Consider the following 20,796-nt stretch of genomic DNA (forward strand, 5'->3'; position numbering starts at 1 on the left):
GAGGAATAATTAGGATTCAGAGGCAGGGGCATATGTGCATATTTCTGTGCGCCAGTGTGCAGAAGGGCATCGATGTCCTGCATGCCCGTGCCATGTACGCACACGGGTGCGTGTGCCCGTGTGTTTTGTGTGCCTGCGAAAATCTGGCTGCAGTATAACGTTAGGCTGGGTTCCAGCTGTGCACTGGCTGTAAAAAGTTGCCTATGATAAGAAAACTCTACAGCGATGTACTTTGCGGTGGATCAGGCACTAACCCCAACCCCAAGGGTGAGGGTCGTGAGCTGCTCGCGTAGGGCCGCGGTGGGGGAATCTGCGGTGACCACTAGYGTTCCCATTTTGCATGCCCACGTTTTGGATGAGGCTCTTTTTCAGAATGGTTTATTTTTTGTTCGCTTCCCCTTCTGTCTGTGCATGGGGTGGGGGGGGGTAGTGTATGGCTGTGCAATATGTGCTTTAGCAGGTTGGGGGTTCGGGGTTGTGCAGTAGCTGTATGGGGAGCGTAGCCTTGTGCGGGCGGTGCAAAGGAGAGGCGATGGAGCCTTGTGTAGCAGTTGCGTTGGGGGGCTGTCGGGTCGTGGGGTGGGCGCCACGAGGGGGTTTCCACCTTGCGCGGTGCCGGACGGGCGGGAGGGTTGCGTGGGGGCGGCAAGGCCTCCCGCTGCAAGACGCTGCTTCCTGCAGCCATCAGACAGGCGTGCACAGGATCAATTTACAGCAGGGGCTGCAGATCAGAAATCCTAGCGGGGTCTGGGGTGCGCAAGTAGTAAATTGATCAAAGGTGTGGAAGGTCTTAGCTCACCACAGTAAGCTGGAGTCAGGCCTTAAGCCTATCCAGTTTAGAGATGAGGGGGATCTTATTTCAGGGAATAAGCACCYGAAAGGGGATCATGAGCAACCAAAGGGAAAGGGTGGGGAGCTGCTTGCTAAGCAGAAATGGGAAAATCACTGGGACAGGCTTGAGAGATTGAAGGAAAAGAAGCAAGGCTGACGCTGGGGGGGTCGTTTATGGGGTGGGAATTCACCCACCAAACCGGGACAGAAGCCGAAGCAGGGCCAGGCARGTGGGAGCTGTTGGGATGACTCTAGCTCCAACGCAGAGCTTGGTCTGAGCCCCACCGCTGCCCGGGGACAGCCTGGGTGGGGACAGGCGCCGTGAGGAGGTCACCTGTTAGACTGGGGGAAATATGTGTTATTCCGTACCCCACCTCTCTCTCTAGCACTCGCAGGGCTGCCAGAGCCGCTCTTTAGGAGGGACGTGGGCTGGGGGATGCTCCTGATGGGGAAAGGGGAAGAGGGGAAGCAAAGGCGGCTGTTTTCTGTCTTCCCCATGAGATCCAGAGTGGCAGAGAGMGCCCCTCGCAGCCTCCTCTCTCTCTGTCTCTCTCCCAGCTTTTCTTCTCCTTCTCCCTTCCCTTCTTCCTCCCTCTCCTCTCTCCTTCCATTTGATGTGGAGGAGAGCTGTCTGCCACTCGCGCCTCTGTACCGAGAAGGGATCAGAAGTTTCAGCGAGCGCTCGGCGCCTCTCCTTTGATCCATGTCCTGAGGCCTGCTTGACAGCGAAAAAAAGCATGGAGACAAAACGACTCAGTCAAAGTGATTCCTGACAACTGTCTCCATGAGATAAGGAAGCTCTCTGTGTCTTGGGTTTTTTTTTTTTTTTTCTTTTAATACCGCCTCTCCGTTTCCATAAGAAGCGGAGTCACTTTAAACCAGAAGAGCCAGCCAACAGCCAAGCTGCACAGAGAACAGGACAAGCAGAGAGCGCCTGGCTGAGCTTTATCATGTTTCCTGTCTCCCTTTCCATTCCTTTCCCCCTCTTTTTAAAAAAAAAACCCTCCTTTTCCCGTTTTTCTTCCTCTCCTTTCTGCATGCTGCATTACTCTGCTGCCTCACCCCAATGCTGCCTCTAATTATGCAGTTGCAGAGAAAGCCTAGCACGTTTGCAGGTGGCTGGGACRTTATTCAGTTCAATCCCAACCACGGGGAAATGCCTGCCTTCCCCGCGAGGGGTTGGGGGGAGAAAGCAAGCCCTGTACGTTATCTGGCAATAACCAATCCTTTTCGRGATGGGCAGCAGGCTTCATTAATAGTGAGGCATTATGCACCGCTGGCCACTTAAGTGGTCCTTAGAGCTGTTCCCCTGCTGCTGAGCRCCAGATTTTCTTTATTATTGTTTTATTTTTCTTGCATAGTTTGTGTCACTTATGGAGGGACGTGTCCCCCCACCTTTCCTTTCCTTTCCTTTTCTTCCCCTCTCCTGGTCGCTTGCAGGAATGAGTTTGCAAGGGCTCAACAAGACTAATATGTACTGGAGGATGCAGGACTTTGCGTGCGTGTTGGCACGTGGGGCAGCAGGATGTTGTACCCCTCGGAAGGGGAYGATGCTTGCGGGCAGGCTGCCTGGGGGTCCCCAAACACATGTCCCTCCGTCACAGAGAGGTGCTGAGCAGTTGGTCCTGCACAGGCTCCCTTCGGGACRAGCGCGGTGGGAAGGAGGCAGAGGGCTGGCCTGGTAGACTGGGATGCTGAGGCCAACCTGACTTGGACAAACGAGACAGGATCGATTAATCCAGGTGAGGAGCTGGGGGAAAGGGGACATGGYACGGCTCKCCTAGCTCCTGCGCTTCCCRAYCCTCAAATTCGTAAAGCTGGAGGGRACCTTGGGTGTTTCTCTTAACTGGTGGAGACCAGAGACCTGGGTCCAGAGAGGGGTAGGTTGCTTGGTGATTTGGSACAGGGCAAGGGACCAGCACTTTGCTCCAGCTGGCTCGGATGATGGGGCAAGGATGAGAGTTGTTCCCAGGGACGCAGAGCCTCTTTTCCAGGGAATTCCTCTTCCCCTCGGCTCGCCGTAATTAGGCTTTTGTTGTAGCGTCTGCTCCGAAGTCCAACTGCATTAGCATGCAGGATGGGGGGTGGTGGGGAGCGAGGGGGGACACACGGAGAGAGAGATTCCCTTCCCCCCAGAACTGCGCTGCGCTGATAAACAGTAAATATCGGGGAACAGGATTTCCACATTATCTGAGCGCGGCAGAAAATCAAAATTTCAGTCTAAATCCGAGGAGACGAGGCTCATAAGCTCCTCCAGCTGATACAGACGCCGAGCCCAGCCGGCAAGGCTCAGGAGGCACAAAATAACATTTTTTCGTTCAAAAAGACGAAAAGAAAGGGAGGAAAAAAAGAATGAACAAGAGGGAGGGGGAACAAGAAATATTTGGGGCCTGACTGCAAGAAGGGGAGAAGAAGAGGTGGTGCAAAGCATAGCATTGTCTGTTGTTGCAGCTCTTTTCTGATGAGGAAATAAATACCCGGGTGTATTGGGGATGGGGAGGGGGTTGGACAGTGCCCATACAATGAACTTTCCAATCGGCAGCTCTGGCTCGGCAGAGTGCTGCTTGGGGATCGACCTGTAGGACACTAACAGCTGCTGGAGGATGATGGCAAACTTTAATTAGTGATTAGAGTGTGCAGCTGAGCACAAATCCAGCCCCGAATTAGGAGCCACATGGGGTCTCCCTGACCCGAAAAGCCAACACCGGATTCAGCAGCTCTGTCGGGAGTGTGGGTCCGCCAGGTCTAATGAAGCTCTGGGCAGCGCGTGCTGCTAATAGCACCTCCGTGCCCTGCTCCAGCCCAGCGGGCACCAAGGCCTGCTGTGGGACTCGTTCACAGCAGCGAGGAGAAGGAGGCGATGCACAGAGCCCGACTGCCTGCATGCCCCTTCCCCCCCGGGCACATGGCTTCTTCCAAATGGGCAGCAGCAGTGAGAGCAGCTCCAAGAGACAGGAGAGCTGGTTCCTCCCCAGACCTGTCTGGAGGTGGTTGTTGGTACTGCGGCAGAAAAGGGATGCGGCTGTGCCTGCTTCTGAAGGAATTTGCTCTGTCCTAGTTCATGGTGTGGGTTTGTGGTGCTTTCTGCTCTCATGGGAGTAGGGTGGTCTCAACACCAGATAGGGCTGGCACTCCTAGGCTGTTCATTTTAGCCACCTACCRTGTCCCAGACTTCTTCATCCTTGGCTGGAGGCGTGCTCTGTTTCCAGATCTTGCCTATGTGTATGAGACCCCATAAAATCATTGCTCGCTGCAGAATCCATAGCTTCAGGTTGTTAGCTCTAGGGAAAGTGATTCAGCCACATTTTGGTAGAGCACCTAGAACAGTGAGGCTTTGAGCTCTCCTTGGGGTCTTTCAGTCATCACAGCTTGGCTGCTTGGAGCAATGGAGAAGAAAAAGTGGAGATCAGTTGTAGAAAATGTTTTTTTGGTTCCTACAGCAGCTGCTTCTGGTCTCCTGCTGGCACCGCTAGGCCACAGGCTCATTATAACTCCGAAAACAAACACAGAGGCTTTCAAAGATTCCTGGACGCTTGGACATCCATGGAACTGGACCCCCAGGATCTGGGCCTCTCTCAGGAGAGACTTAAGCCCCTCAGTAATTTAAATGCTTGACTGCCTTCTGCTACTAGGGGAATGAGGGGGTTTCACTTCAGGTGAGGAGGAAGCAGGTGTAGCAGGATGCCTGTTGGAAACACCAGACTCTTGTGGACTAGCAAACTGACTTGCAAATCTTCATGTACGGGATCTCGTAGGATGTCCCAACACCTCGTGCTGTTGACTAGGATCTTGTTCTGTACCGGTCTGTTTTCTTTCTTCTCTTCAGTACTGGAGCAGCTGGAGAAGCTGGCTTCTCGTGAAGTGTCTGTCCTTTTCCCTTCTCACAGGTGTTTACACAGACACCCTYGAAGCCCTAAAACAGAAAATCTGAAAGCCAAAAGTACAGTGACATCTCGCTTTTCACATTATCTGGGTCTGAGGTCAGTGCTATCAGAGTGGCTGGGCCATTTTACGTCTGTTTATGAATTTAGAATCTATTCATGCATTTTAAAGAGCAAGTGCCCCAAATCTCTTTAAGAATTAAGATCTTAATCCTATACCTTAATCTTAATTTTAAGATCTGTGGCTCCCTGATCATGCATTCAGGGCTTTGTTATGTTTTTTGGCAGAGTTAGCATTGCCTTAGCTTTCACTGTTTGAACACTACTCAGTGCCGAGTTTTGGCCTTCATAATCTGCAAGCAGGACTGATTTAATACCGAAACACGTGCTGGACTGCTAATCAGCACACACTGATGTATCACATACATCTGATCCAAAACAAATCCCATCCAGGGGAAGTATAGAAAGTTCTGGAGATGTTTGACTCTAAATGTCTCTAATGTCTTTTTCTATCCAGCCTCTTTTGCCTACAGCATTGTGCCTCAGGTAGCTTCTGCTTTTGGCCTGTTGGCCAACCCATTGCGTGCTGTGGTTTTTCCCATCACGTCCAGGTCATTGCACCAGCTGCCGGGCTAAATTCTCCCAGCCCTGCCAGAAGATTGCCTGTCCCCGCATCAGCGCCACCAGCTACGGCCTCTTTCTCCTTCCCCCACCGCTCAAAACCCAGCTTCTGCCTCTCTCCCCAGTGTTTGCTCGCTCGCTCCCCTTGCTGCATTTCACCCAGGATCTTGGAGCTGCGGCACCAGTGAGAGAGTTTCTCAAACTGCTCGAGAGCCACAGGCTTGTCTGGAGGGCAGAAGGTCAAGCACTAGCAAGTGTTTCCGTTTAGTTCCAGATACCAGCCTGACAGGTGTGTGCCTCTTGATTAATTCCCAGCTCCCCTAAATGCTCCCATCGTCATGTGCTGTGGTCCCGTTCAAGCCTAGGCAAAGTTGGGGGGGAAAGGAGAATAATATCGGAATGCATTTTGCTCTCCCCCTTCGGACTCTCGCAGTGGCTCCGTGGCCTCGCACGGCTGCAGATCTTCATCTCCGACGCTCCTTTTGCTGATGCTATGTTTCAGTAAAGACTTGTGCCTAAAAGGTACGGCCAGAAGCCTTCGAAGCCTCCGATTCTCACAGCTCGGCTGCCTGTCTCAAGAGCTGCTAAGTGTGTCAATCGGCTTGTCTGTTCCTGACCAGTAATTGCTATGGTAGCATGATTTCAGTGAGTTTGAAGGCAGCACAGTCGTGCTGTGGTCATTCTTCCTTTTGGACTGTCTTCATTTAGAGTTAGCAAAGAGAGAATATCATCCAAATTCATTCCACTTAACTAAGGCAGCTCCATTAGGGGCGAAGTCGTCTTACAGTCTCTGCATAATCGGTGCAGAGAGACAGGGATCTTCAGAGAATGTGTCAGACTTCAGAATAGCTGAATCTCTCTTTGGTGACTCCACAAACTATGGAGACATGAATTTTGTCCTTATTGGAACCAGTCTCCTTTCTTTTTCCAAGTCCCCCAAAACTCCAGCAATATCCCTCAAATCTCTGAACCTCCATAGGCATGGAGTGATGTAGACTAGACTCCTCAGCATGTCCTAATCCTGGAGATGGACTCTGAAACCAAATGGATTCCAGTCCCAAATTGGAGTCCATTGACTTTAGGACAGCTCCTTAGGGATCCCCCTTCCAGCAACCCCCTCTGAAAATACGTCTCAACCAGAAAGAGGGACATTTCCAGAGCTCTGAGACATTCAGATGGGATCTGAGCTCCAAGGGAACAAGAGTCCAACTCTAAGGAGTTCTTGTTCTCTCTCCCTCTCTCTTTCAGAAGATCTTTGCATAGATCCTGCTGTAGAAATTCCCAAGGTTTATATGACTGAGTGAATTTCAGGGWGTAGGTAAACAGTGTTTACTCCAGTTAATTCTCTGGTCAGGAGCAAGGTCTCTCTGAAGGATGCAACAACAGAGTTCAAGGTGAGTTAGAGGTGGTTTAATGGTTGTGGCAGAGGACTGGGTGTCACGAGACCTGCATCCCCCGCTACTAACTTGGTTACACAACCTGGGCAAGCTACTAGCTCTTGTGTGCAGGGGTTTCCCCATCCATGTAGTGGGGATAGTAGCATGGATCTGTCATGCAGGAATGCAGAGAGGCTAAAATCACAAAGGGGCACAAAACACCGAAATCTTCAAGAGCAGAGAAGGGCAAATGCAGCATCCTACAGGCGTTGTGACCTCACGAGCAGGAAAACATCCAGCAATACCGAGGTCCTAGAGAAGCAGCCAATACCTGAGCATTGTTTTTTTATTTAAAAAGATGTATTAAAATTTTGCCTGGTTCCATCTCTTGCTTATTCAAATACTGTCGATTACACCGTGGATCTGATATCAGCTCCCAGCATCTCCCAGCCTCAGTGCTTGGGTTATGTGGGAAGAGAGAGAGCAAGGAAAAAAACTGCAAGCAAAATAAAAGCTGCTATCTGACAGAATCTCTCCTGGGGATCTCAGTTATTTAAAAAAAAAAAAAAAAAAAGGAATCATTTTTCTCTTAGCTGGTGTTTGTTAAATGTGCAGGAGCCATAGGCAAATTTTTGCTAATTTTGTGCATGCTTTTATCATACTGGTGATTCACTGGCAGCTTTATCCTCTGATAAGTGGATTAGTTGTTGAGCTAAACAAAAAGGTGTTTGACAACCAGGAAGCTCTAAAGAACATATTTGTTTTCCAAATAATGGAGCTGTGTTTGTTGCTCAGTGCAGTGCGGGGCGTTGTTGTGAATCTCATTAGCCAAAAGGAGAGGCCTCAAAGCTTTTTTCCCTCGCACAAGGCGATGTTCGGTAAGAGCATCTCCCTCCTGTCAGTGGCAGGTTATTTTTTTTATCTGTTTTGCTCTAGTGGTTTGGCCCCGGAGTGATGTTGATTAGGGAGTGTGTGTCAGCGTGAGAGCGTGTCGTCTTCCAGTGGCGGGGTGGGYGCATGTGGGCTTCACTCAGGGCAGCTCCCAAAGCGTTCCCGTCCTGCCAGGCGCTGTGCCAGAGGAGCAGCTCTCCACTGGCTCTGAGCCCGGGTGTCTCTGGATGTGCAGTTGCCCTCTTCTCGTGTGCACTGACCTCGCAGGCCTTACTGCTGCCTATCTCAAGCCACAAACTATTTCTGTTCCTCCTGCAAAGTGCCGAATAGCAGTAAGTAGCCTGGGCCTGCTGGATGTTTAGCACAGCCCTGTGGCTTACATGGGGCAGTGATTTTCAGGGCTGGGAGCTGGAGTGAGGGCACGGAGGGGGATAAATTGGGCAAGTGAAAGAGCATGGGGCTAAAATAATGAGCTTGACTGTCTCTGAGACTCTCTTCATAATACCTGAGTATCTCATCATCCTGGAATGTATTTCTGCTCATGATACCGTGAGGAAGGTTGTTATCTCCAAGACCAAGAAGGGAGGCACAGTGTTTATCCTGCTTAAATCTAGACATATAAGGTAGGATCCTCATCACCCTAGACTTTGGGTATAGTCAAGGCCCTCTACTAGCCCGAAACTCTGTAAAAGGGTTTCCACATTTAGTAGTCCTGCATTTGGCCGTAATGATAAGTTTGATTTCAGTCCTTTGGAGTCCTCAAATCTCCCCTCCCACACGACACTTGGAGCCCCCCAAAGCCCTTTGGCCATATTAGCTGCATTAGCTTCAGGCCAAGCTCTGCCCAGCCCAGCAGGTCCTCTCTGACAGTGGCCGTGAGCAGATGCCTCGTGAGGATCAAGAACAGGGCAAAGAGAGSGTACTTCCCCCTGAGAACTTTCCCAGCCTCTCACTACTTTCAGCTCAGAGGATTTCCTTAACAGGAGGTAGTTTTTCTGTCTAGTAATCCTCAGTGAACCTCTCTTCCAAGTGCTTAACCAGTCTCCTCCTAAATCCATGCAACTTCTGCATCCATTGCTTCCTTTAGCAAGGAGTTGTGCAGGTTGCCTCTCCGCTGAGTAAAGCACCACTTCCCTTGCTTTGGATGTCGCCCCTACGACCTGCGTTTGGTGTGCGCTGGAAATGCCAGTGAGCAGTCAATTCATCCTCACCCTCTCCACATCATTCGTGGTTTCTTAGGCTGCTATCGTATCCCCAGAGCCCAGGGAAGGAATGGTGTTGAGAGCTTCCAGCCCGCCTTTGCCGGAGCTGCTGATGGTACGATGACTTTTTTCCCTTGCTTGGACCAGGGCAGTTTCCCCGCAATGCCCTGCATTAAGCCGTGCTCTTGGAAGGAATGATGTAYGCTTGCAGAAGTACATTTTGTACGTGGACAAGGGTTAGAGGCACAAGCTCAAGCAAAGTCAGGCTTATAAATCTCTGCGTTTGCCACTGATAGCAGTGGGAGATGAGTCTCCTGTGGAACTGAAGCATCTTTTGCATCCTGATGCCAAACCGTATGTTCTCTTGTGTCCTTTTGAAATATAGACAACCTTGGTGATAAGAAGAACATAATCCCAGTGCTTGAAACAGATAGCAACATCCCTCCTGACATTTTTCGGAGCCCACAGAGATGGGAGGATAGTCAGCCGTGCCGTCCCTCCCCGCCTCAGCTTCGCTCACACGAGGGCCGGACCTGAATCCAGTAAAGCTTGTTTTCCCCTTGCCAGGGGTGAAAAACAATATACTCTCCCCAGCAGCCAACAGCGGTGCCTGGGCTGGGGAGGGCGATGGGAAGAGGGGGTGAATGCGGTGCCATGAGAAAGGGGGGAGGGCTGTGAGCAGCCTTCTGCAGCCGCCCGCAGTCGCAATCGTGCTCTCGGCTCTGGCAAAGATGTAACRGGGGAAGGGAGGGAGGGAGGAAAGGGGGGAAAACGGCAGTCGAAGAGCGAAAGGTCCCCAGCTGGCTGTTAGCGGCATCTGCACTCAGAGTACAGACTCCAGCTGAGAGCTATTTCACTATTTATTTACATGTAATTATTGCTATGAGGTGCAGATATTAACACTGTCAAGAGCAATTTGCCCTGACATTTTTCACTTGCTCTGTTCCCTGACGTTTTGGGTTCGGTGGGTTTTTTTTTCGCTTTCTCTCTTGCGCGCGCTCTCTTTTTTTCCATCGCACTGCTTCGCTTTTGGCAGCGCAGGGCCAGCCTTTCTAATCCAGCGCCCTTCGCAACTCATTAAACTTTGAAATTTAATTTTGTCCGGAGAGGAGCCAGGGCGCGGGGAGCATCTCCCACCCCCCTCTCCCCATGCTCTCGCACCCGCCACCCATCTACAGCAGTTCAAGCATTTCCACTCTAAACAAACCAAATTTATCGGTTGCTGCGTTTTCAATTGGAATGCAATCTCCAGCATTAACCTTTGCTTTCGATGCTGCATTTAAAACACAGAGAAGGGTGCCGAACCGTTTATTAGGGGGAGAGTTAGAAAGTGCACGTAGAGGGGAGCGAGAGAGAGAGAAAGCAAACGCAGAACAAATATTTTTTGAACCTAGAGCAGCACAGAAATCACAAACCGTTTGGAAAGGTGGGTTAGGACCAGTTACCCTTTCCTACTTCTTCAGGCCCCACTTCTTTCCTTCCCTTCACTCTGCTCCTGCCTAACCTGTCTGATTGCAATAGCTGGTGACACTTTAAATTAAGACTTCCGGCCTACACTCAAACCCTGATTTAATGAGACAGTTGTTGTATGTCATCTAATAAATACCAATTGTGCATTAGAACTTATTTGCCAAGCAGGAGCGGTGATGTGACAGATACACAACTCACCGCAGCCTGCTGCTTTCTCAGCCAGTATGGTGCTTGTAATCATTTGCTGTTTGCTTAACGCACAATAGGCCTGGCAGAGCRATTTACGTCTTCTAAACCAGAAGGAAAAAGTTAGGTTTGTACAAGAGCCTGAAGGACTGTGCTGGGGTGCGCGTGGGGAGAGACTATACTGTCTTTTTGCAAGGTCTAAATGCTGAGAGCTTGTTAAATTTCTAGGCAAGACCAATTCTCTAAAGGGACYAATAATTCCAGTTCCTCCCCTTTACCTGCAGCATCCTAGGGCTTTTTTTTTTTCCTTCTCCGGAGACTGGAGCTGAAGGAAAGGAAACAGCTCCAAGGTGTCTTCATCGGGTAYCCTCAAATCGGAGATCATTTTTGAATGTATGGGTCCATCTTAACACTTGGTGCTGACACACGCTGGCTCTCTGGTTCACCCGACTCCCCTACTGATGCCAGTGACATGCAAAAAGGGTGGCGGGAGGGCAGCACTGCCCTTAMTAGCCTGGTCTTCTGCTCTTGACTTTGCAGGGGAATCGGTTCAGGAATCTGGGGCYTTCTCCCTCATTCTTTTTCTTCTGGATTTGTTTTCTTGGGATAGGAGAAGAGAGAGAGCCAGGCCCCAGGGGAGAAGGCTRGTCTCCGAATCCGAAATTCTCTGGCGGTTTTGGGCTTTGGGGTTTTGCTTGTTTTATGCAGGGTCTAGTGAAGTGGGACCTTCTCCTTGACTAGGGTATTTTCTGTCATTCAGCACAAATGAATAGCAACAGAAGTGACTTCAGTTACAAATTACCGAGTCGTGTCAGGTRTCTGTGTCTGTAACGTGCTCACGCTGCAGCTGAAAAGGTAACRGAGGTAACTGCAGATGAGGGGACGGATTGCTGGGACATTTTGGAAACAGCGAGAATGGTTTCATTTCATTCAACACTCTCTGCAGAGTTTCTTTTTCTCCCTTCATAAACAAAGGGACAAAATTATTGCAACTGGATATTTTATTTTAAATATTTTTGTTACAAATTGCAGTGTTTTATATCATTTTGATCTTCAGAAATCAAAAAGTTTGTATTTGCGCTTGCATCCCTCTCCCATTTCCTTGTCATTTTCATTCATGCAGTTTGAAACRCTTGCTTTCATCTGAAAGAAAATGGTGTTTATCTTTTTCATAACATCTATTCGTCACCTATTGCCCCTTCATAAAGYGCTTATAAAGGGAACCATAATATAACGCAGAAGCTTAGTASTATGTTCATTTCTACAGGCTGCATGTTTRAATGTGACCAGAGCAGAGCATGGAAACTCARCATTTTCTATGCTTAGCTCTTTCTCCCCRTGTTTACCTACCTTCTCATCTTTGTTATTTCCGAGAGTGAAACAGAGCTAAGAAAAGCGTTTCCTCCTTTGTAAAACTTTCTTATATCTCCAGCCTATAGATACACTGAACAATTAGCATCGTATGACACTAATGTTTTGACGTTCRCCTCGTTTCTGTGCTTAACTTATTGCGAGGGGAGAGGTAAGGCCATCTGGAAATAGGACGTCAGCCTTGAATTTGTGATGTTTGAATTCCTGTTCCCTCATAAACTTCTGTGTGGYCTGGAGTTATTAACCTTTACTGGGCTCCGTTTTTCCAGTTGTAAGGGGAGAAGTGGCAGCTTACCTAGCGATGATGATAAATGCATTAAAGCAGGCAAGCTGCGTGGTAACGGAGGTCACCGAAGTCCTTGAAAAGAGAAAAAAATGCAGAAATAAGTCACGTTTCTGCTTGTAACATAGGGTCCGCTGTGAGTTTAGCTAGCGCGTGCTCCATCCTGCTACCTTCAGCCGTCTCAAGGCATGGAAGAAGTGAGGCGGACTGGGATTTCCAATTTCCAGGCACGATTTCCATGTCTGCAGGGTCGGGATGCTCAAATCTYGCTGGAGTTCAGTGGAGCTCAGAGGCCCCGTAATACAGAAGGACTCAACCTCCTGGGCCTTTTGGTGTGGAGCAGGGGGGTTTCCTTCCCCACGTAATGACGAGGGGAGAGTTAATGTGATCAGATGGGGACTTTATTACTGGTGACCCAAACGCACCCACAAAGCTTAGGCACCAGCTGGCAAATACATTAAATGCCAGTTTGGTTTAATCTCGCCGTTTTTAAGGCAATCTCGAAGCGGGGAGAGAGGCCGTGCGAGTTTTCTGAGCATCTCGTAGCTGTAACGCTGACGCAGTGGTCTGAACCCAGGGCAMGGCTTAGGGCAAGGAAGACCTGGGCAAAGCTCCGGTTTTGATTTCCTTTCGGACTCCCGGGACTGACGTGGCTACTTTCTCCCGAGGTTTCGTCTCGAAGCCAGAGGGGGCAATCTGGCTCTTTGCAAGGGGGGCAAATCACGCGGGCGCGAGCAGTGCCCAAGGCTGCCYGTCGATGCGCTAAGCTCTCGCCCAGCAGCCGCGGCCGGGGGAGCAGGGCGCAGCGGGCGCAGGGAGAGCCGGAGATAACTATTGATGTTGTCAACGGCGCCGAGACTTAACGTATTGTGAGATATGGCAGCTTGTTTGCACGGGTGTTAACCAGCCTCTCCCGTCCCCTTCTTGTCACTGCCCAGTCCCTGCCACAGCCAATCTGTGTCCTAATCTCCATCAATTAACAAGAAACACTTTCGCCCCCTCGCCCCCCTCCGCCAAAACAGACACCCACCCTGAAGCCTGGGATAAAGAGGCAAGAGTCCCCCCAACCTCGACCCTCTCCCCCTTTACTTTCCACTAACTCAGCGCAACCAATTAGGCATCTGACACCCGTACTGGCTGACAAATTGTTTCTGTCATCTGCTTTCTGTCTTTCATTAAACGAGAGGCGGAGGGGGGAACGGAGAAGGGGGGTGGGGGGGTGGGAGATGTGATCTCCCATGCTTAGCGAGGCCAGATACATTAATTACAAAACGGCCATTTGCAGCATGAAAATGCATTAATTAAATTTATGCAATCATTATCTTTAAATAGTCATATCTTTAAAATAATCAGCCCTTCCTGAGTCTTCCCTCTCCTCCGCTAAGTATCTCTAATCCCTTTTCCACCATTTATCTCTGGATCAGCAGTGGCTTGTATGGTTTTAAACTTCTGCATGCAGGAGCTGACTTGCAAACTCTGCTCAAGTAGTGCAGGGTGTGATACCTTCACTCTTCCTCCTGGCCCTGCAGCGAGGAGGACAGGCGAGGGGCACAACCGTACCCAGCGTGTTAGAGGAGTCTCCCTCACTTCAAGTCTTTCAATCAAGATGTCTTCGTCAAAGAGAAGTTGTAACTCAGTCGGGAGTTGTGGGGTTAATGCTTGAAGGTTTTTGCTTGCATTCGTACAGGAGACCAAGCTATGCGTTGGTTTAGGTACCCATTTAGTACGGGTATTACTGTGTTGTTTTGGAAGAGGTTTCATTTCTAATGAGGTAACTACCCTTCCCTTTGGCACAGACCTAGTTTTGCCAGCAGACAGCTACCTTTCATCAGTATATCTTTTTGTTTTTAAAAACCGCTTTTTAAGGCAGTAGATATCATTAATAAGAAAAGCAAGGATTTAAAAATACAAGTTTTGCCCCTCTGATGTTTGAGATTGCTTCCTGGTGGCTTCTGTCCATCCTGGTGCATCGAATGAGTAGCTCTCGTAAGAACTGATGTTATTATGAGCTCAAGACTTGAACAAACTRTTCTGCACAGTGTGGAGTATTAGGCATATTATAATTGTAAAAAAGTGTTTTTACTTCAGAGTCCCATCGGACATAACCGAAACTGAGTTTTGACTGGCAAATAAGAAGGAAGCGCAGTTAATGGTGTGTTAGCCAGGTGTTTCTTTTACTTTTACACTGTCACTTTAGTGCTCAAGGGCTTCACCTGTTAGTGATGGCCAGTCAAATAATCACTGCAGACTTAGAAAGTTTTGTGCTGCTCTTCAGCAGACTCCAGGTGTAAGAGTGCCAAAACAGCCAAGGAAGAGGTAATCTCATCCCCTGCTTAAAGAAGCACCTACAGCACTACAGGAAAACTCCAGTCAAATAGCTTTTAGAGAGCTGGAGGACTCAGAGTCCAGGGCTACTTATCTAAACTAAAATCCTTTAGGGCTTTCTTATTGCTTGTGGATAAAGATTTTGTTCAGCTCTTTGTGTGTCTGCATGGTTTTTAATAAATCCTAGGTGGGTTTTTTTCCCTATCTGTAATGCCTAATGGGCCAATGTCTAATTAGAAGTGAGCCAACACGGTCATATTTGTATCCAAACATCATGTTGTGTTCATCTGGAGTYGTGAGTTTGGGATTAAGACCAGGTGGAATTTGGGTGCAAATTTGATAGGGACCGGATCCTCCCAAATTTCTCATGTCTGAAGGGCAGAAATGAGCTCTGGGGTTTCATAAACAAAACCAGCCAGTAGCTCCCCCTGCACAGGAAGGTCCTCTCGACAGTCCAGGCTTCTCCAGCCTCCTCTTCAAGAAGTGCATGATGAAACTGTAACCTGTTGGGATCCAGCACTGTATGTACATGGTCTAAAGTTGATTACATAGCACAGATAATGATTACAAGGGGCTCAGTTTCAGGGTGTTTTTTCCTAGACTGTCTCTGAAAATGGTACATTTATGGAGAGAAAGAAAAAGCTTTACTTTGAAGCACAACGGGGAAAGGGGTTGTTAGCTAGAACATCTCAGCTGTAAGAGTAATCCTCTATTTAAGCCACCATTCTCAGCAAGGACCCCCAATTTCTTCTCTCATCTTTTCCTCCTATTTCTTTATCCTAATGTCTGCAAGCCAGCAGACTCCAGGTCTTGGCTGACACAGCTCCATTGTCCCAGAGTTCAGGTCCTGTGAGGGGTTTTGGACTTATATTTGGCACAAGCAAGTAGCTCCCTGTCTTTGAAAATACCACACTGCTCCCGAGCAGCGGAAAGAAATCAAAGAGGCATTATATAGGGCAGCAAAAGGCATTTCCCTTGGATTCAGGAGCTGTTATTTTCCTCGGGCTGGGGAAAGAAGAGGTCCTGCCTTTAAGAATTGGTCCCTGCGGTAGCCTCAGAAGATCTGAAATCAACGAGGCTGCTCCCAGGCAGGAACCAGCGTCTGGATTTTTTGTTCATTAGAGCGAGCTGGAAAGAGAAACCCTCACCTTAAAAAATCTGGGAAAGCTAGGATCTGAGCGAGCAAATGAACAGGCAGCAGAGGAGTTGGCGATATGAAGCACTTCTGATTTTCTCTTTCTTCCATTCTTTTGGCAGCTCGAGTTATTAAGTGTTTGGTGCGAGTCTAGCTAGCATTGCACTTGCTGAACTTATCAGGGTTATTTCATCTCCCCATGACCTCTCCGTATTTACGATGGGAACCCTGGAGGCATTGGCTTTACTTAACTGGTGTATCTTACACTGCAGTTAAGCTGGACCTTAACTGATTACAGCCCTTGATTGATCAGAGAAAGAGGGAGGGGAGGAGAAAAACAGAGAGAGGAGTTCTAGAGCAGATACGCAGGACTATCAGTGCACCAAGCAGCTTCGCCTGGGGCTGGGATATGCCACTCGAGGGACTCTTTGTAGTGCAGCTCCCTTTCACATTTACAGATGCTTCCAAAAAGAGAGAGAGAGAGAAAGGCAGGGGAGGGGGTGCAGGAGGAGGACTCAAAGGATCTCAGGAAACCTTGTTTCGAAGCGGTAAGTCAGCACCCGCACTCCATTACCAGTGTCCGCAGGGGGTTGTGATAGTGAGTGAGCACAGATCAGCTTAGCTGAGGATTGAAAATAAATAAATAAAGTGWGAGAGAGAAATGGAAAGGGAGGAGGGGAAAGGGGGACCTGTCTGTGAATTTTGGTTTGTCTTTGTTAGTCTCTGCTGGCGTGGAGCAGCTGAAGGGAGAGAGCTCTCGGTGAGGAATGACAGAAGTTTATAAAASAGTTTTAATTTGCTGGGACTTAGCCGTGCTGTGTGATCTCCCCACCCTGCCATTATTTCCGTCAGGCAGATGCGTAGCAGTAGATTTAGGGCTGATTTGGCAGGAAATCTTTGTGTTTGCTTATTTGGGGGTATTTTGAATCTCTCATCAAGCCCCAAAACCTTTTCCTTTCTCACCTGCCATCAGCGTGTCTGAGCTTACCCAAGAAGGGACAAATAGGTGCAGAATAAAAGACATAACTGATCGCCGAGCCAGACCATAAGCCTCGTGCTTACRTAACACAAGGTGAATTACCATGAGATGGGTTAGCAAAACACAAACAGCTCAAATGCTCCAAGAAAACTGTTTTTGGAATCCTTACAAAGAGCCAACGGCTCTAATGGATATTGAGAATCCTTCATGGACTCCAGCCTTCAAAAATGGATGCRGACACAGCAGGCCAGGTCCTCAGCTGGGATAAATCAGCCTGGCTCCAGGGAAGGCAGCAGGCCAGATACTCACTCAGTGCATACCTAGGGACATCTCTGAGGAACCTGATTTTCAGAGGGGAGATGCTCAGGCGTGCCTGAAAATCAAACCCCTTTGAAAGTTTCAACATGGCAAGACACTGGTCAGCCTTTTGGCTTGAGTCTCTCTTGCTTCTGGAAGGGGTGAGCCTGTGTCTCTTGTTGATTTTGCCTGTTAGTGAAATCGGTACCCACAGAACTGGATGCCCCTTTACTTTAGATAGCCCACAGTAGCATTTTTGTTTCCTCTCTGGTTATCCAGGCTAATGAAAAATTTTCTGTCTGCTTTTATCTAAATGATAGTAGAGTTTGGTGCCCTAACTCCAGGGATAGTGGCTCATGTTTCTAGATCAAGCAGTTTTTAATGTAATTCTTATCTGCAGCAATGCCTATCCCATTCCCCTCCAAATTACACTGCTACTGTAAGGTTTGTCATAGCCCTTACCGGGTGTATAATCCTGTGGTGCTTCTGGTTTTCTTAAGGTATTTCCACTGCAAGAAGAGCCCCTTTCTCTTTCCCAGACCATCCAGACTTAAGCAATTTCTCTTATCATTATAGCTAAGACCTCCCCCTTCTTTTGTATAGCTTAGAAACTTTTCTTTAGACCTTCTCCATAATTTGTACATCTCTACAGAAGCAGGGTGCCCAAAACAAGATGCAGTGCTCCAGGTGGAACCTCACCATAGCCTTGAACAATCAGGTAATAACTTCCCATCGCCTTTTTCTAATCCTCCCCTTGTGCAGCCTGCYGTGGCCTGCTTTGCTGCAGCTTACCATTGCACCCCCAACTCCATCTCCTCACCAGCACAACTCCATAAGCCGTCTCCATCATTAGTGTGTGGCAGTTCTTCATCCATCAAGTGACCAGGGTCATCTTAGGRTACAAATACTCATCTCCATTTCACTCACTGTGTCCTAGACCACTCCCTTATAGCACTGAAACATCCCTTCAGATGTTTTAAGTCATTGAAAGGCATTGATGATATTTTTGGTTTTACTGTTCACTGGCAAACTGTACTACTGTTCAAGCACAGGCCCATAGCTACCATTTCTGATCACTCTAAAGGGATATAGTTTGACCTGTCCCATACACACCAGAAGGGATTCAGGAACGTTGTGTTTGGTTCCTGGCTCTGTGTCTGATTCGCTTCGTATGGCCTTGGGAGAGTCATTTCACTTGTCTCCACGTGCTTTCCCATCTGAAGTGCAAAAAGGTTATGAAAATGAAGTATTTCTACTATACGACAGCAGTCAGGTCAGCCCTGGAGCCCTTCCATAGCAACCCTTTGCCATTTGTGGTGAGCTTTTCTGGTTTCTATTTTACCTATCTCTATTCAATCTAAATACAAGAGTTCCAGTATCATGTTGATTACCATGGGAAGCAAACAGTTCAGCCCTACTGCTCCTGAGGTTATAAGAAAGTCCAGAGAAGACCATAAGCATTCCCTTAATCAATAGCCTAACCGCTTCTTTCACAGAAGAATTTGGGTTGAATGGGARTTACCTAAAGCTTGTGAGATTGTGTTGGCTCATATTGATATCACTGTTCTCTTCAGCACTARAAATCCTTGTCTGATGCTCAGGTAACATGCTGATGGGTGGGTTATAAATACCTGGCTAGATGAAGCCCTTTACTTCAACTGTCTTTTATAATATAATCAACTCCTAGAGCAAAATGAATGCCCCGTTTAAATTAATGGCTAAACCTGAATTTACCAGGTTACCTCACCGGAACCTGCATTTCGTTCCTGGCTTTTCAAATCTCATTTAGAAAGCCTTATTAAATTTTACATCATAAAACAAAATCTTCTAGGCTATGAGATTTGTTTCCATTCCTTCTGCTATTCAGACTAGTGGGCACTGGATGGAGTCCATTCGGAGGCTGTCCACACCATTTTCATTGGTCTTGTGTCCCTGTAATTGCGTTAAGACGGTGAGGTAAGGCTGGGGCAACRGAGTGAAGCGTCAGGTTCCTTACATTTTAACCCACAATGAAACAGAAGCACAGAGTTAGGCCATCTTCTCATTTATGCCAGGGAAATCAGGACTGTGCTTGAAATCAGTGGAGGAACCCTTATGGAAGTCTAATGTAAAGTTAGCTCCCCAGGCGCCACAGTTTATTTGGAACTGGCGTTAGACTAAGGGGACTACAGTTACCTGGATCAGACATTTTCTAGGGGCAAGAAATATGAAGCTCTGTCTAGTCTGCTGCTCCTTGGCCTGATTGCAAAGTCAAATTTAATGAGTATACTTACTGGATTGATTTGGCATATTGGGATACAACTCAGCTGGGCCTAGTGATTTAGAAAATATTCAAAATTAATTGCTTGGTTTTGTGAGTGCAGTGTTAGTGATTGCTACATAAGTCATTTTAGTCCTACCTAGGGGCATATTTGCATATATTTATCTTCCTTTCAAGTGAAGATCTTTGGGGAAACTGTATTTATCTCCTCCCAACCCTTTCTTCAGCTTTCAGTAGTCCTACAGTCACCTCTTCATTTTGTTTCCGTTTARTGTATGTGTAAAATAATCTATTCTTCCTCTTCCCACCATGTGAAAATGAATCCACAGAGATCAAAAAGCATTAATATGAGGAAGGGTTGGATTCTGCAAGAGGGAAGGAAAAGATTAGCTGAATGGGTTGCAAAGTAAAGATGGAAAAGATTAAGCTGGGTCCCCATGAAGTAGCTAAGAACAGCCTTGGAGAGCAGGGAATGACCTACCCAAAGGAGAAGCTGAATTAACTACAAATGACAGAGGCATCAATCCCTCGTGGAGCAACTCAGAGGGGAACTTGCTCCATGTAGCTAGTAAGACCAAAATATCCAACACGTCTCCCGGCATGGTTATCCAAGCTTCTGTCAGACTTTCCATTCCCTATTAACTGGTGTAAATGGGGACACAACAGAAGCTGAAAAAAAGAGGTGGAGAGATTTCCGCTTACAAATAGAGTCTGCACAACAGGAAATTTCCTACTGCTTTTTGTTTGCCTTAATATTAAATATTCCAGCTGATAACATTTCCAGCCTTTCCCTAAGAGAGAGGGTTTCTACCCCATCCCTAGGAAAATACTACCACAGCCTCAGAAGTACTACCCACTGCCAGGAGATCCTTCYGCAGGTTTTCCCTTTTCAGTTTCTTCCTGGCATCCAATTTACGTTCCTTCGGGACAACCCTTCTGCTTCTTTGGCGTTAACACCCTTCAGCTGGTTGCAGATTATTGCATCTTCCCTCCATTCAGGACTCAGCCAGGCTCAGCAGTTTCTAAACGCAGCCGTTTTCTAATGCGGCCCCTGATTTTGGACGCTTTACGCTGTGTCAAATTGGGCACCCAAAAATGGAGACCCACAGGATCGGGGATCAGCTCAGAAAACGCTGTCCTTAGGCAYCTGCCTCCTGACCGTTTTGGTTGCTTGAACCTGATCTCCTTCCGCCTGGTCTGGGTCTTTCCGGTCATGGGGCAGCGCAGCATCACACGCTGGCTGGAGCTATAGGTACGAAGTCCGCTGTGCCGCAGGGCCTGACGTCTCTCCCGGCTGGGTATCTTCACAGGCCTGGAGCAAACCACCAACGCGGTGCAGGAGGCAGAGGGACCCTGAGGATACGTGGCCTGTCTGCAAAGGTCTAACCCGCCCTGGTATCTCACGCAGAGCTCTTGAGCGGGGAGGCCGGCGAGGTGCCGCGGCCAGAGCTGAGACGCTGGCAGCACAGGCCCTTGGCCATCTGACCAAGTGGCCAGAGTTAGGTGGGGACTTGGGCAGCCCGGGAGTGAGAGTAATCCCAGGGTAGGAGCGGGATGCCGGCAGTTGGGGGCCGGCAGCAGGACCCCCGAGTTCCCCTGGGGGTAAGTGGGGTTGTCGTTCCTCACGTTTCTGTCGCTTACAAAACTTATCTGCTCTCCTCCCTCTCCCCTCCCTGATGCCACCCCCC

The 20,796-nt window shown here is 48.5% G+C and overlaps 1 protein-coding gene across 1 annotated transcript in view; it reads left to right on the top strand.

Annotated features, from left to right (window-relative positions):
- PAX7 (paired box 7) overlaps positions 1-20,796 on the top strand; it is a 106,194-nt gene that overhangs the window by 76,516 nt on the left and 8,882 nt on the right. The window contains exon 7 of the mRNA XM_026082432.1: positions 17,501-17,566. Within this exon, the coding sequence (XP_025938217.1) occupies positions 17,501-17,566 (66 nt within the window). The remainder of the gene's footprint in view (positions 1-17,500; positions 17,567-20,796) is intronic.

The sequence above is a fragment of the Apteryx rowi genome, unplaced genomic scaffold (genome assembly GCF_003343035.1).
Source record: "Apteryx rowi isolate R43461 unplaced genomic scaffold, aptRow1 scaffold_577, whole genome shotgun sequence".
In the NCBI taxonomy this organism is placed as follows: domain Eukaryota; kingdom Metazoa; phylum Chordata; class Aves; order Apterygiformes; family Apterygidae; genus Apteryx; species Apteryx rowi.